The sequence below is a fragment of the Macaca thibetana genome, chromosome 13 (genome assembly GCF_024542745.1).
Source record: "Macaca thibetana thibetana isolate TM-01 chromosome 13, ASM2454274v1, whole genome shotgun sequence".
Classification (NCBI taxonomy): Eukaryota; Metazoa; Chordata; class Mammalia; order Primates; family Cercopithecidae; genus Macaca; species Macaca thibetana.
In genome coordinates, this window is record NC_065590.1 from 26564536 (window position 1) to 26579223 (window position 14688).

The window sequence follows — 14688 nt, forward strand, 5'->3', positions numbered from 1 at the left end:
CATAAAGGCATTAATCTGTGTGACTTCAACTCAAGAGTTTCGGCTTTGTTGGGCTAATAGCTTGTGCCTATGTGTCAATGTAATATAGCGGTTTTTATATTTAGTTTAGATTACACAGGCTATTGATTAGGCAAGAATTAAACTAGTTAATACACTCAATTCAATGAGAGTGTTTACAAACCCAGAACTATGCAGACTGCACTAAGAGAAGAGAAAACATGTTTACTAGTGCTATGTGGCAATTCTCATCTCCCTATATCTGGTCTCTCATATCTGATCTTCTTCTCCCTTTAAAGGTAGATATTAGAAAGTCCAAAAAACAGAGAAAGTAATACATCTGTTCTTAGAGAGTTTCATTTTATCTATGAGGACAAAATTTCCAACATCTGTAAAATTCTACAAAACAAGATAATTAAGTGTCAAGGAATATCAGAGACAGAACAGACAGAACTTACTATAGAATTAAATCGGTTCTGTTAAATACAGTGAACCCCAAGTTTCTCTTCAAAGAATCAGTATGTCAGTAAGTTCAGCTCTCTTATTCTTTGATTCTCCATTTTAAAGTTTAACTTCCTGGTTCTCTTCGCCCACTTGCTTCTAGTTTCAGTAAACAACTTTCCCGTCCTAATCAGTAGTTCACATCTGCTCCCCTGGTCATCTGCTCTGTCCTGACTCATTCTGGTCACCTGCTTTGATTTGAGTCACCCTTGGTCACCTGCTCTGACCTAAGTCACCTTTAGTTACCTGTTCCTAATCATCCTTCCTGCCAAACTACTCACCCCGCTACTCTGGCTCATACTCCTGCTCTCTTTAAAATAGCCAATCAGAATTAACTCAGACTGTAGGTCCAACCCTAGCCAATACAGGAACCACACAGCAGTAGGAGCTAGCTGGTGAGGAATAAGAACTCCTGCCCCTCTTCTGTCCAGGTGTGCTCTTGCCGTTGTTCTATCTGTGATGAGTACCCTTTCTGCAGAAAGTAAAAACTGCTTTGCTGAGATAATTAAATGTATGCTCAAATGTTATTTCTTTGTGGCAATGAGGAACAAGCATTTCTAACAGTTCCCTTATTTATGGCTAGGATGAGAAAGTGAAATTTGATAATACCAAGTAGAACTGTAGTTGTCTAGGTATCCCCCATAATTGATGAAAATTATGACATAAAACAGGTTCCTGCACCAGCATTCTTCTATAATGCTTGAAATCTGAACCTTAGAATGTCTTGGTAAGGTGATAGCCAGTTTAAAGTCAAATGCACTATAAACTGCAATTAAATAAGTTTTCAAAACCGTTCTGGTTTGGTGTTAATAGAAATCCCAAATAAATGGCTGAAACCATGAAAAACAAGATTTCTTACAACTGAGATTGTGAGACTGAGATTTCTTATGAGGGTGAAACATGAACAACAGAACAAAGCCTTGTGCATTTCACAAGAGCATTTTAATACTTTTACCCTCATAGAGCACTTTAAGTAATGCTGGATTAATCCATTTTCAGACATTAATGGCTTTGTGAAAATAATTTGGCTGGCCAGCTACTTAATAAGATGCAGAAATTAAATCCTCATAAACTCCCAGAAGGAATCTTGAAGTCCCCAAGCCAGCCCTCTTTCTGAAGTGGGAATTGCCTCCATAGGATGGAATGAGGAAATGAGTGTGATGAGGAAGGATGGTTCCAAGACATCATTAAAAAAGACAGACAGAAATATAGGTCGGGGCCCCAGCCAGATGAAGGAGAGGGGCCCAAAACATGTTTTAATTTATGGTGTCATGGGAGTTTCTCAAGGCAAAGAGAAAGCAGCAAAGCAACTATTGAGGATGAAAAGTATAAAATCTTTCAGGATGACAACTTGGCATTATGTATTAATAGTTTTATTAAAAGTCCTCATCCTTTGAACACCAATTTCACTTCTAGAATAAACATTTAAAGGCATGGACACCCATATGTTCAAAAGTGTAAGGATATTAATCACAGTATATTTTATAATGACTAAAAACCAGAAACAATCTAATTAATAAATAAGAGCAGACAAATTCTGAAATAATGTATACCCAAAACTTAATAGTTCATCTCTGCTTGAATTTTAGGTGACTTCATGTTCATTTAATTTTTGAGTCTTCTGTGTTTCTCTATTTACGGTTTTTTTTTTTTTTTTTTTTTTTTTTTTTTTTTGAGATGGAGTCTCGCACTGTCACCTGGGCTGGAGTGCAGTGGTGCCATCTCGGGTCACTGCAACCTCCGCTTCCCGGGTTCAAGTGATTCTCCTGCCTCAGCTTCCCAAATAGCTGGGATTACAGTCGCCTGCCACCACGCCCAGCTAATTTTTTGTATTGTTAGTAGAGACAGAATTTCATCATGTTGGTCAGGCTGGTCTTGAACTCCTGACCTCAGGTGATCCACCCACCTCAGCCTCCCAAAGTACATTTTTTATAACAAAGTATACATGAGAAATACACACATGCCATAGTAGCGGATTGGCAGTGATAAGAAAACTGAGGAATAATGTAAGCAAACTCTGTTAACATCAAAGCTTTTCCCAGAAAGACAACCCTAATGCACCTCCAACTTACTTTCCCTCACTTGTCCTTGCTGTCTTGACTCTTTCAAAATTATATGTGTGAAGGGGCAACATGTTGGGCTACCCCATGGGATCAATTACCATGCAATTCTGCCTTCCTTGGAAGACTGCAATCAAAGTCTTATCCAGATGTCAGAATACCATTATCTCCTAGGATAATATGGGAAGAAACCAGCTGAAAGATACCTAAAGCTAGCACCTATGAAGGCTCTACACCGCCTGCTGTACCAATTACAAAATCAAACTTTAAGAGCCCTGTGATACACATAGACTTTCCATTCTAAGTGTTTAAAATCTAATAGGAGAGAAAACACATTATTCAGAAAGTTTTTTTTTTTTTTTTTTTGACCCAATTCTACTACCAAGCGTGGGCAATCACTTAACATTTCTGCCCCTTCAGCTTCTCAATTATAAAACTAGGGAATCAACTATATCTGGGTTTTTATCTCAGGTTAAAATTTGGGAATGTTCCAATAATGCATCTCAAAATGTAATGAATTACCTGGGGCTAATGGTTAAATGCAGATTTGATTCCATGGGTCTGGGGAGAGGCCTGAGAATCTACATTTCTAACAAGCTGGTCCCAGGCCTACACTTTTGAGTGGCCAAACTCTAATATACATGATCTCATTTAATTCCCCCAAGTATCCTCTGAGATAGCCATCCTTAGCCCTATTTCACTGACCAGGAAGTGACTTGTATAGGGTTATACCAATTAAAAAGTGGCAAAGCAGAAATCCCAACAAGGTCTTTTTACTCTTCATCTCCAAGATGTTTAATATCCCTTTCAGTTTTAAAAAACTATCATTAGAAATTATTGCCACACTCTTATAAAGTGAACAGGACCACGAGATTGATAAAGGTAAGCTGCTAATGGAGTTCAGAAGAAGAAGAAGGGTTCGCTTCATATAGAGCAGGGGCCTGGGAGTCAGTTTAGAAAACATAGGGGAGATTTGCCATTAACCTTGAAGGGTAGTTAAAATGAAGGTAAGCAAAGATGGAGAGAATATAAAACAACAGGTAAGCGTAACATGGCATAATCAGAGCACCAGTATATTCTCTACACCAGTATAGAGAAAACCTGTGAAGAGGGAGGACAGGCCTCATAAACTGGCATTTCTTTCTTTCTTTTTCTTTTTTCCTCTCTTTTTTTTCTTTTTTTGAGACAGAGTCTCACTCTGTTGCCCAGGCTGGAATGCAGTGGCATGATCTCGGCTCACTGCAACCTCCACCTCCCAGGTTCAAGCGATTCTCCTGCCTCAGCCTCCTGAGTAGCTGGGATTACAGGCACCCACCAACACACCTGGTTAATTTTTGTAGTTTTAGTAGAGAGTGGGTTTCGCGGGTTTCACGATGTTGGCCAGGCTGGCCTCAAACTCCTGACCTCAGATGATCTGCCTACCTCAGCCTCCCAAAGTGCTGGGATTACAGGCGTGAGCCACCATTCCTGGGAGAACTTGCATTTCCACTTATTATTATTAATTCATTTATTATTTCTTTTATTATTTATGCTCATCATTTACATCATTTATAGAGCATGGCAGTTAGTTTCTTATTGATATCCATGTTACCACGCTGCTTTAAGAGTTGGATAAAGTTTGATAAGTAGAATGACCTCAATTTCTAATTTGTTTCTCCTAAGTGGATCTCCTGAGAGCAGCCTTGGGGCCCCCAACTTCACTCCATGCACCTTTTGAGGCATTCTGTAAAATGCCAGCTGTATGGTATGTGCCCACAGAAACAACAAAGTTAATTCTCTCTTTTTGGAATTGCGACTCCCACTCTCCCCCAATTCTTCTAAAGGTTTCCTTTTAAAGAAAAGCCATGGTTCGCTGCCACTGAAAATTAAAGACAACAGCATAAAGATCAAGGTCCAGGCTGGTGCTAGCGATGACAGAACATTAAAATAATCACTCAAATTTCCTTCCTCGAACATTGACAAAGACTACTAATGGAAAGCCAATCTCCAGAACGCAGATTCATTTCAGACTTTCTGCACTTGCATCTCTTTGTTCACAAATTATTTTGACTAAAGTGAACAAATTGGAAGTGTTGAGATAAAACAGGAGAGGTAATGACATACTAAAAAAAAAAAAAATTGTATGTGACTCCCCCACTCCACGTCACAACATAGAGTATCATGAAAAACAGGAGGGCTCATTAGGCAAAGGCTAATTTACAAGGTTGAAGAGAGAAGGAATTAATTGACTCTTTCCTCCATCAAGCTATACTTCTGGCCTCTCTAACTACAACAGATTTGCTCCATAAGCTTCTCTATTCTACCTCCCCTTAGTTCCAGATTATGTTTGGCCATCAGATTCATAACTCATATACCCCAGATTTCCTTCCCATTTGCTGAATCCACATTTTCAAGATTCTTATCCTTTCTTACCCCAAACTGGAGGTCTGGCCTCTGTACCCAATCACATGTTGGCATGATGGCTTGGGATGGTATTCTCGATGCCCAACTATTAGTCCTAGGCTTGGAGCTATAGTGGTTCTGTTAGATGAGCGCAGGTTCCTTCCCCCGACAAACATGGAAAATGTCAAGAGTATTTTCAAAGCATATAAAGTATCTCTTATCCAATATACAATATTGAAGAAGAAGTTTGCCAACAGAAATCTATGGTCACCTGGGAGGAAGAGATTGGTCCAGTACACGCAATAGCTACATTGTAACCTGGTGAATCGAATATTTTCAAAACACAGATAAAGACATCTGAGATAATAAGCAGGAGGAAAGAAAAAACTTTAGGTGAGCTTTTCTTTCTTTTACTCCTTTTTTAGTTCGTTGGACACTTAGAGGCATGAAATTAAAACTCGTGAAAAACAGTCATATCGACTGGCTGTGGTGACTCAAAAGTTGTCGTTTCTCGACTCAACTTTGCTGAAACACTTGATTCATGTTGTTCTTATTTAACCTAATTTGCATTGATTTAATCAGTGCTGGTATGCTTTAAATACATAATAAATTGGGATTCTGCAACTTAGATCACTTAGAATAGCTAAATTTCAATAAAGCTCATTTCAATCTGTTAATGTATACGGTTCTGCCAAGGGGTTTAAAACTGTAGAAAAGATGCAAACTTGCCACATTAGAGGTGGGAAAGGCTTAAAGATACCATATAGATGAAACAATTTGCAGGATAATAATGTGAAAAGCAATATATATAAAATATATATTTTTACATATATTATATATATATATATAATTTATTTATTTTAATTACAGCCTAGGAGCATCTTCGAAGTTTTGAGTAGCACACTTAGAAGAAAACTCACATATAAATCAGTGAATTTAATTTTATTCCCTTTCTTTCTTGCCAACACTCAACTCTTCTGCCTCTCTGCACCAGCTCTACAAATCAAATGACATCCAAAGTGGGACCTCTTCTTGCCCATTTGGCAGCCTCTGTCACCACTTTGCCAAGCAGCCAGCATTAGGAGGTTTTTTTTTTTTTTTTTTTTTTTTTTTCCTAGCAGCCCTAGGGATTGGGTGGCGTGTACTCACAGTACTCACTGAATGGCTGGCAGCTGTTTAACCCTGCCTGCGCCTGCTCAATACCCCTCCCCCACCTCCCAACTCTTTAGAGTTTATGGCTCCATCAGCTGGCCTGCTGTCAGGAATAATTGTCTTGGCTAGAGGTGAAACCACTTGATGGTGAATTTGTTTGTCTGTCTGTTAAAGTGTTGCACAGCACCTTGGAGGTGCCAGGATAAAACCTGCAAATGCCTGATCCAGAGTTAGGTAGGCAGCAAGAGTGACAGAGAGGCAATCATCAAGAATGGCAAATTAAGAAAGAGAGAGAGAGAGAGAGAGAGAGAGAAAAGAAAGAAAAAGAAAGAGAGAGAGAGAAAGAACGAACGAACGAACCAAAGAAAGAAAACCATCTGTGCCAGTTGCAAGCTGTATGACCTTGGATAAACCATGATGTCTCTTGGCCTCAGTTTCGTCACGTGCAAAATTAAGGGGTTTGATTTTCTAATGTCTCTTCTAACTCCTAAGACAGCATGTGATGTCTAGGACGTTTCAGATTTGTGTTCCTTCCAATTAAATGATACATCTCAGAGATGAATGACCAGGGCAGAGCTCAGATGAATACAAAATGGAATGATTCATGCCCCTGTTCATATGACTTTTCCTGAAAAGTACCACCAGTCTTTGGTGACTTTGATTCCATTGGTTGGTCTCTTCAGCTTAGATGCTAAGGACCAATCCAGTTACTTGTCCATTCTATCTACCCTGGCTCTGGTAATCCACCCTCATTCCTATCAAAGTAAGTGCCACTACACATAATGCCTACTGATTTTGAGTTCCTTAGAGGCAGAAACGATAGGAATTCAAAGAGCGGAGCTGGAGACTCACATTTGACTCTCCTTACCATCTCCCTGGGCATCTTTGTCAAGAAGGGAGGCTTACCCACACTCACTTCCCACAGGCTTTCTCAGTCATCTGGGAGGATTTTGTTTAAACAGATGACCAACTGACCCTCCCCAGGGCAGACCCTCTCCAGACCAGTTGGCACAAGGTGTGTGTGTGCGGGGGGGGGGGGGAGCTCATTGTAAGGACTCCTATCTATAAATGATTGTGAATAGAAATAATGAGGCAAAGGCTTCTCGTCATATTTAGAGGAAAAAGTGGCACAATTCAGTGCAGTCTCAAAGCTTAATTAGGGATGTGTGTATGGAGACGGGTAGGCTTCATTATGGCTTAAACTACCACATCCCTACACATTCACACTCTCCTGGAGTAGAGTGCACTGCAGGGCCCAGCAATCACCATGAACAGCACAAGTCAGGGTTAGTCCTCCCCATGTCAGACAGCAGAATCGTTCTTTAATCCACCCTGTACCCCATATGTATCTATGGAGCCTGATGAAGCCCCGGAGGGATCTCAGTCAAGTCTCCCTGTACACAGACATACCTTTTTGCCACACCGGATCTCACACCACCGGGACTGGGATGGCTTCCCAAACTAGGTGGGTTTGGAAAGTATTTCCCCCTTCCACCTCAAAAAAGGTCTGGCTGACTGCAGAATTCCAGTACCCGCAAGGCGGGGGGTGGGGGGAGAGACAAAAAATCTTAGCCAAGCCCCAAATCATTGCCTTCCTGTGTCTTCTCTCAAGTTGCTTTTCTAAAGCAAAGGTCCAAATGTTGATTTCTTTGCAGATTCCTACGTATCTCTTATACGTAGACAGTTTTAAAGGAGAAAAGAATATATCCCCAAAAGGGAAGGGGGAGAGCACAGAATATTTCAGTTTCTTCCCACTTGGAAATATCTTGTCGTGGATGATGCTACCCCTATCGCCACCTCCCTCCCCCCTCCTTTTTTTTTTTTTTTTTTGAAATATGGACAAAAAAGCTTAAAGTGTTTTCCGTTTCATCAAAGAACATATATTACTTTAGTGGTTCGGTAAAATGTTGGTTTTATGCCCACCCCTTTTCAATCTGCCCATGTCTGAGGTGCTCGGGGAAGACGCACAATCGTGAGCAGCTTACGACACTCAGTGAGCAGTAGGTGCCTGTGCAAGCTCGCGCCTCACACTGCCTGGTGGAGAGAAGGAGCCCGGGCGCCGCTCGCCGCTTCCCGCGACGCCGCCCGCACCTCCCCGCCGCCCGCCGCCCGCAAAGCATGAGCGAGCCCGCTCTCTGCAGCTGCCCAGGGCGCGAATGGCAGGCTGTCTCCGCGGAGTAAAAGGTGGCGCCGGTCAGTGGTCGTTTCCAATGACGGACATTAACCAGACTGTCAAATCCTGGGGAGTCGCGAGCCCCGAGTTTGGAGTTTTTTTCCCCCACAACGTCACAGTCCGAACTGCAGAGGGAAAGGAAGGCGGCAGGAAGGCGAAGCCCGGGCTCCGGCACGTAGTTGGGAAACTTGCGGGTCCTAGAAGTCGCCTCCCCGCCTCGCCGGCCGCCCTTGCAGCCCCAAGCCGAGCAGCAAAGTGAGACATTGTGCGCCTGCCAGATCCGCCGGCCGCGGACCGGGGCTGCCTCGGAAACACAGAGGGGTCTTCTCTCGCCCTGCATATAATTAGCCTGCACACAAAGGGAGCAGCTGAATGGAGGTTGTCACTCTCTGGAAAAGGGTGGGTAAGACACTTTTTAATTAAATTCTTTCCCGAAGATTTTTTTTCCTCCCTTTTCTTTGCTGCAGCATCTAACATGGACCAAATCACCATCTCTTTGATCTTTCCGTGGCTGTGAACTTTCTATGCTGCCCAGCTTTCTGCATGCTTAGAGGTGAACGTGTGGTTTTTGGGGAGGGGGGTCCTTCTTTATTTCTATGTATTTATTTGATTTTTTGCCCTTTTCTCCTCCTCCCCCGCTCCCCCTCCCTCGGAATAAAATATGATGTAGATTTCTGACCGAGCGCTTCCAATGGACATTCTCCAGTCTCTCTGGAAAGATTCTCGCTAATGGATTTCCTGCTGCTCGGTTTCTGTCTATACTGGCTGCTGAGGAGGCCCTCGGGGGTGGTCTTGTGTCTGCTGGGGGCCTGCTTTCAGATGCTGCCCGCCGCCCCCAGCGGGTGCCCGCAGCTGTGCCGGTGCGAGGGGCGGCTGCTGTACTGCGAGGCGCTCAACCTCACCGAGGCGCCCCACAACCTGTCCGGCCTGCTGGGCTTGTCCCTGCGCTACAACAGCCTCTCGGAGCTGCGCGCCGGCCAGTTCACGGGGTTAATGCAGCTCACGTGGCTCTATCTGGATCACAATCACATCTGCTCGGTGCAGGGGGACGCCTTTCAGAAACTGCGCCGAGTTAAGGAACTCACGCTGAGTTCCAACCAGATCACCCAGCTGCCCAACACCACCTTCCGGCCCATGCCCAACCTGCGCAGCGTGGACCTCTCGTACAACAAGCTGCAGGCACTCGCGCCCGACCTCTTCCACGGGCTGCGGAAGCTCACCACGTTGCATATGCGGGCCAACGCCATCCAGTTTGTGCCCGTGCGCATCTTCCAGGACTGCCGCAGCCTCAAGTTTCTCGACATCGGATACAATCAGCTCAAGAGTCTGGCGCGCAACTCTTTCGCCGGCTTGTTTAAGCTCACCGAGCTGCACCTCGAGCACAACGACTTGGTCAAGGTGAACTTCGCCCACTTCCCGCGCCTCATCTCCCTGCACTCGCTCTGCCTGCGGAGGAACAAGGTGGCCATTGTGGTCAGCTCGCTGGACTGGGTTTGGAACCTGGAGAAAATGGACTTGTCGGGCAACGAGATCGAGTACATGGAGCCCCATGTGTTCGAGACCGTGCCGCACCTGCAGTCCCTGCAGCTGGACTCCAACCGCCTCACCTACATCGAGCCCCGGATCCTCAACTCTTGGAAGTCCCTGACAAGCATCACCCTGGCCGGTAACCTGTGGGACTGCGGGCGCAACGTGTGTGCCCTAGCCTCGTGGCTCAGCAACTTCCAGGGGCGCTACGATGGCAACTTGCAGTGCGCCAGCCCGGAGTACGCACAGGGCGAGGACGTCCTGGATGCCGTGTACGCCTTCCACCTGTGCGAGGATGGGGCCGAGCCCACCAGCGGCCACCTGCTCTCGGCCGTCACCAACCGCAGTGATCTGGGGCCCCCTGCCAGCTCGGCCACCACGCTCGCGGATGGCGGGGAGGGGCAGCACGACGGCACATTCGAGCCTGCCACCGTGGCTCTCCCCGGCGGCGAGCACGCCGAGAATGCCGTGCAGATCCACAAGGTGGTCACGGGCACCATGGCCCTCATCTTCTCCTTCCTCATCGTGGTCCTGGTGCTCTACGTGTCCTGGAAGTGTTTCCCAGCCAGCCTCAGGCAGCTCAGACAGTGCTTTGTCACGCAGCGCAGGAAGCAAAAGCAGAAACAGACCATGCATCAGATGGCTGCCATGTCTGCCCAGGAATACTACGTTGATTACAAACCGAACCACATTGAGGGAGCCCTGGTGATCATCAACGAGTATGGCTCGTGTACCTGCCACCAGCAGCCCGCCAGGGAATGCGAGGTGTGATTGTCCCAGTGGCTCTCAACCCATGCGCTACCAAATACGCCTGGGCAGCCGGGATGGGCCGGCGGGCACCAGGCTGGGGTCTCCTTGTCTGTGCTCTGATATGCTCCTTGACTGAAACTTTAAGGGGATCTCTCCCAGAGACTTGACATTTTAGCTTTATTGTGTCTTAAAAACAAAAACGAATTAAAACACAACAAAAAAATCCCCACCCCACAACCTTCAGGACAGTCTATCTTAAATTTCATATGAGAAACTCCTTCCTCCCTTTGAAGATCTGCCCATATTCAGGAATCTGAGAGTGTAAAAAAGGTACCAATCATTGATTTTTTTTTTTTTTTTTTTTTTTTTGTAAACTAAAATGTTTAAAATAAAATAGCATTTACAGTTTTTACAGACTGGTGTAACCTAAATGAATTGTTACTTGTGTTACAAGAAAAGCAACAGTTAAAATTTCCTTGTGGGGTGGGGAGGGGAGTTGTCCAGGGGCCAGAAGGAAATTCCAGGAGCAAAGTAGTCAGATTCATTTTGAAATTTTAAAGAAGGGCAAACAAAGCTTATCAGATTAATGACATGTTAATTTACTCCACATGAGTAAGGACTGGAAAAAGAAAAACAGCAAGACCCTTTATATTATTGGGGCAAGGACAGTGCAATCTAACCACCTTCAAGCAAGTGAGAGGTGGACTGAGGACTGGGCATCCTTGCTCAGCCTTTAAAGCAGAGAGCATTGCAAATGGCTTTTAAAAGGCAGTGCCAGACAGTTTGTCCTAGGAACACGAAACATTTTTGCACTTAATGTAACCATCTTTCAAATCAACTCAAAATGTAACCATCTTTCAAATCAACTCAAAATCTCATCCCCAAATGCCACCTGTTCTTAATTCTCCTGAGTCTTTGATTCACCGGACATAGTAGCATTTGTGCCCTTTTTGTACCCCCTGTTAAAGGGAGCCCCTCAGCTCACTGCTCTCTTTGGTCTGGCTGAGGGGAAGGAGGCAGAATCCTGATATTCAGGGCTGAAAGCTGTGCTTCTGGAGCACAGTGCTAAGACTGCAGCACGCTTAGGTTCCCAGACAGTGACAGCACATTCCTAGTTTCTATGGGGAACGAGGAGAAAAGCCTACCTCAGGATGAATGCCTGCAGGGTAATGACTTGTAGCAAGAGACTTTAGGGGCAGAGGTGACAGAGCAGTGATGGGGTGGGGAGAGTGGGAGACGATAATCATCTGATCCTGTGTTTGCATATTTCTGAGATGGGAATAATTTGTTAAACCAGGACAGAAAAGCTGCCTCTTCTCAGATTGCCCTTTTGTGTAATGCTTGCTTTCCCTATTTCTTTCTTTTTTCTTTTTTCTGTGTTGGGATTGATGATTGCTCCTTCTCATCCCTCATAGGTTTCCAGGTCCATCATTGAGATTTCAGTTTCTATTCAACTAAAGAGTGAGGAAGTGGTGGTAGTGGCAATTGGTGGGTACAGAGAAGGGAAGGGGAAAGCTGTGTGCATTGGACGGAGGGCTCCTTCATCAGATGATAATTTAAGCAAATGTATGATTGAAATAAACTGTGATGGATGACAGATGCTGAACCAGTGTAGCCCACATCCCTAAGTCTTTCTCTTTCCTCTCTGACACTAAAGACTTACATCTTTCTGTTTTTATTTTTCCTTTTTTTTTTTTTTTTTTTTTTGAGAGAGAAGTCCAAATAGCAGGAAGAGGGATGGGGGGATGAGGAACCACACACTACCATCCCCTAAAACGCAAATGTCTCCAGCTACCAATCTTAGGAGGCAAAATCAGCTTTTTGAAATGCAGAATGGTATCACCAGAAGGTTTCCTTAAACTAAGGGTTGGTGGTAGGTTTCTCTTCTACCTATGGAGAAACCAGTATGCCTAAAAATTGTTTCTAAGGGTCTCTTTCAAGATAAATATTTTGCAAATGTCTTTTAAGATGTTAAGCCCTGGGAGACAGCTTCTTACACACACACACACACACACACACACACACCCCAACACCCCAGCTCATTTTTCCTGACCAGGAAACTTCATCTTGCTTTATTTATAATTAAAACATGACATTATGACACACATCATGCACATGACACCCATTCAGATTGTTAGTGTTCTAGAAGAGAGGTGCTTTGTTTGATAACTTTGAGGAGGGGGTTTTGAATTTAAGCATAATCATTTGGGTTTGCCTTTCTAAATAGCATACCACTCCGAGAGCAGGGGTAGCAGGAAAAAGATTCTCTCAGGCATGTGCCTTGCCTAAAACCCTACTAAAGCGACCTCCTCTAGAAGACAGCATACCTTTTTTAGAAAAAAAAAAAAAATTGTAGCAACTGAAGGAGGGCTCCTTGGATTCCGTGAACTTAACCATCTCATAGGAAGGCTACAGGAATCCAGCGCCCAAAGCTGCTCTGGCTTGGTGCATTAAAGAGCTGTGTGGGTGTGCTTATAGGGAAAGCTTTCAGAAGCAAAACCTTCCTGGCAAGCATCAGAACCACAAGTCCCCTCCTACCCTCTAGAAATCTGAATATTGGAAACTGTAGTTTATCTCCTATCGCCAAGACATTTTTATCTTTCACTCTTCTTGTTTCAAGGTGGCCATAAGAAAGAGAGAGAATAATCGTGCTTTGTTTTATGCTACTCCACCCACCCTGCCCATGATTAAATATCATATATGTAGAAGATCTTAAGTCCATGCATATTTCATGAAGAACCATTGGAAAGAGGAATCTGCAATCTGGGAGCTTAAGAGCAAATGATGACCATAGAAAGCTATGTTCTTACTTTGTGTGTGTGTCTGTATGTTTCTGTGTTGTGTGTCTTTGTAGGCAAACAAATGTTGTCTACACAAACAGGAATTTAGCTCACATCATTTCATGTCCCTGTGACTCTAGCTCTGGAGATTGGTGGGGGGAGGGGGAAGGGGAAAAGGCAGGAATAAGGGAAAGTGGTAGTTTTAACTAAGGTTTTGTAACATTTGAAATCTATTCTTTCTCAAATTAATTAATCTTTAAGCTTCGAGAAACTTGCTCTGACCCCTCTAAGCAAACTACTAAGCATTTAAAAGAGAATCTAATTTTTAAAGGTGTAGCACCTTTTTTTATTCTTCCCACAGAGGGTGCTAATCTCATTATCCTGTGCTATCTGAAAAGAACTTTAGGCCACAATTCACGTCTCATCCTGGGCATTGTGATGGATTGACCCTCCATTTGCAGTACCTTCCCAGCTGATTAAAGTTCAGCAGTGATATTGAGGTTTTTCGAATATTTATATAGAAAAAAAGTCTTTTCACATGACAAATGACACTCTCACATCAGTCTTAGCCCTAGTAGATTTTTAAGGTTGGACCAGAGGCAGCAGATTAAATGAGATCTGTCCTTTGCTGTACTCAGAAAAAAAAGGCAGTCGCTATGCTCACATCGTAGCCTTGATATTAATAGTTGAGACCACCTACCCATAATGCAGCCCATACTCCCAAGACTACAAAGTTGCCATCACAAAGAAAAGGTTATTCCAGTAAAAGGAAATAATTTTCTAAACAATGTAAAAATATTCTTCTGAACTTATCAAAGTATAAGAGTGCCCTGCCTTTTCTCTCTGCTTTCAAGAAGGCAGACATTTGGTATGATTTAGCATCAACAACACATTTATGAGTGTGTGTAAGTAATCAGAGGGGCAAATGCCACTTGTTATTCCTCCCAAGTTTTCCAAGCAAGTACACACAGATCTCTGGTAGGATTAGGGGCCACTTGTGTTTCTGGCTTATTTTAGTCGACTTGTCAGCAAGTTTGATGCCTAGTCTATCTGACATGGCCCAGTAGAAGAGGGCATTGATGGATCACATGAGATGGTAAAAGAAACATCATCACATACCCCTCTCACAGAGAAAATTATCTAAGAACCAGAAATTATATCTGTTTTGGAGCAAGAGTATCATAATGTTTCAGGGTAGTCAAACATCAATCATCTCCTCTAGATGAGTGGTGATGTTGGTTGATTTGGATCTGCCATTGACAGAATGTCAAATAAAAAGGAATTAGCTAGCATATGACCATTAAATAGGCTTCTGAAATATATACACACACTCCTACCTCTCAGTCTATATCTGTATATATAACAG

General features: G+C 43.7%; 2 protein-coding genes across 5 annotated transcripts in view; one reads left to right on the top strand and one right to left on the bottom strand.

Moving 5' to 3' along the window:
• CTNNA2 (catenin alpha 2) overlaps positions 1-14688 on the bottom strand; it is a 1178402-nt gene that overhangs the window by 345007 nt on the left and 818707 nt on the right. Inside the window, exon 1 of one of the 4 annotated variants that reach the window (XM_050752974.1) lies at positions 7503-7586. The exons of the other annotated variants lie outside the window; for them this stretch is intronic. The gene's annotated coding sequence lies outside the window, so the exon portion shown is untranslated. Of the gene's footprint in view, positions 1-7502; positions 7587-14688 lie in introns of those variants that run through there. 4 annotated transcript variants of the gene reach the window in all.
• On the top strand, positions 8995-10952 carry LRRTM1 (leucine rich repeat transmembrane neuronal 1). Its single transcript, XM_050752978.1, has one exon. It carries the CDS (start codon positions 8995-8997, stop codon positions 10561-10563), a length of 1569 nt encoding a protein of 522 aa, XP_050608935.1. The 3' UTR covers positions 10564-10952.

Coding starts and splice junctions, on each gene's coding strand:
- LRRTM1 (XM_050752978.1), top strand. CDS start 8,995: ATGGATTTCCTGCTGCTCGGTTTCTGTCTATACTGGCTGCTGAGGAGG.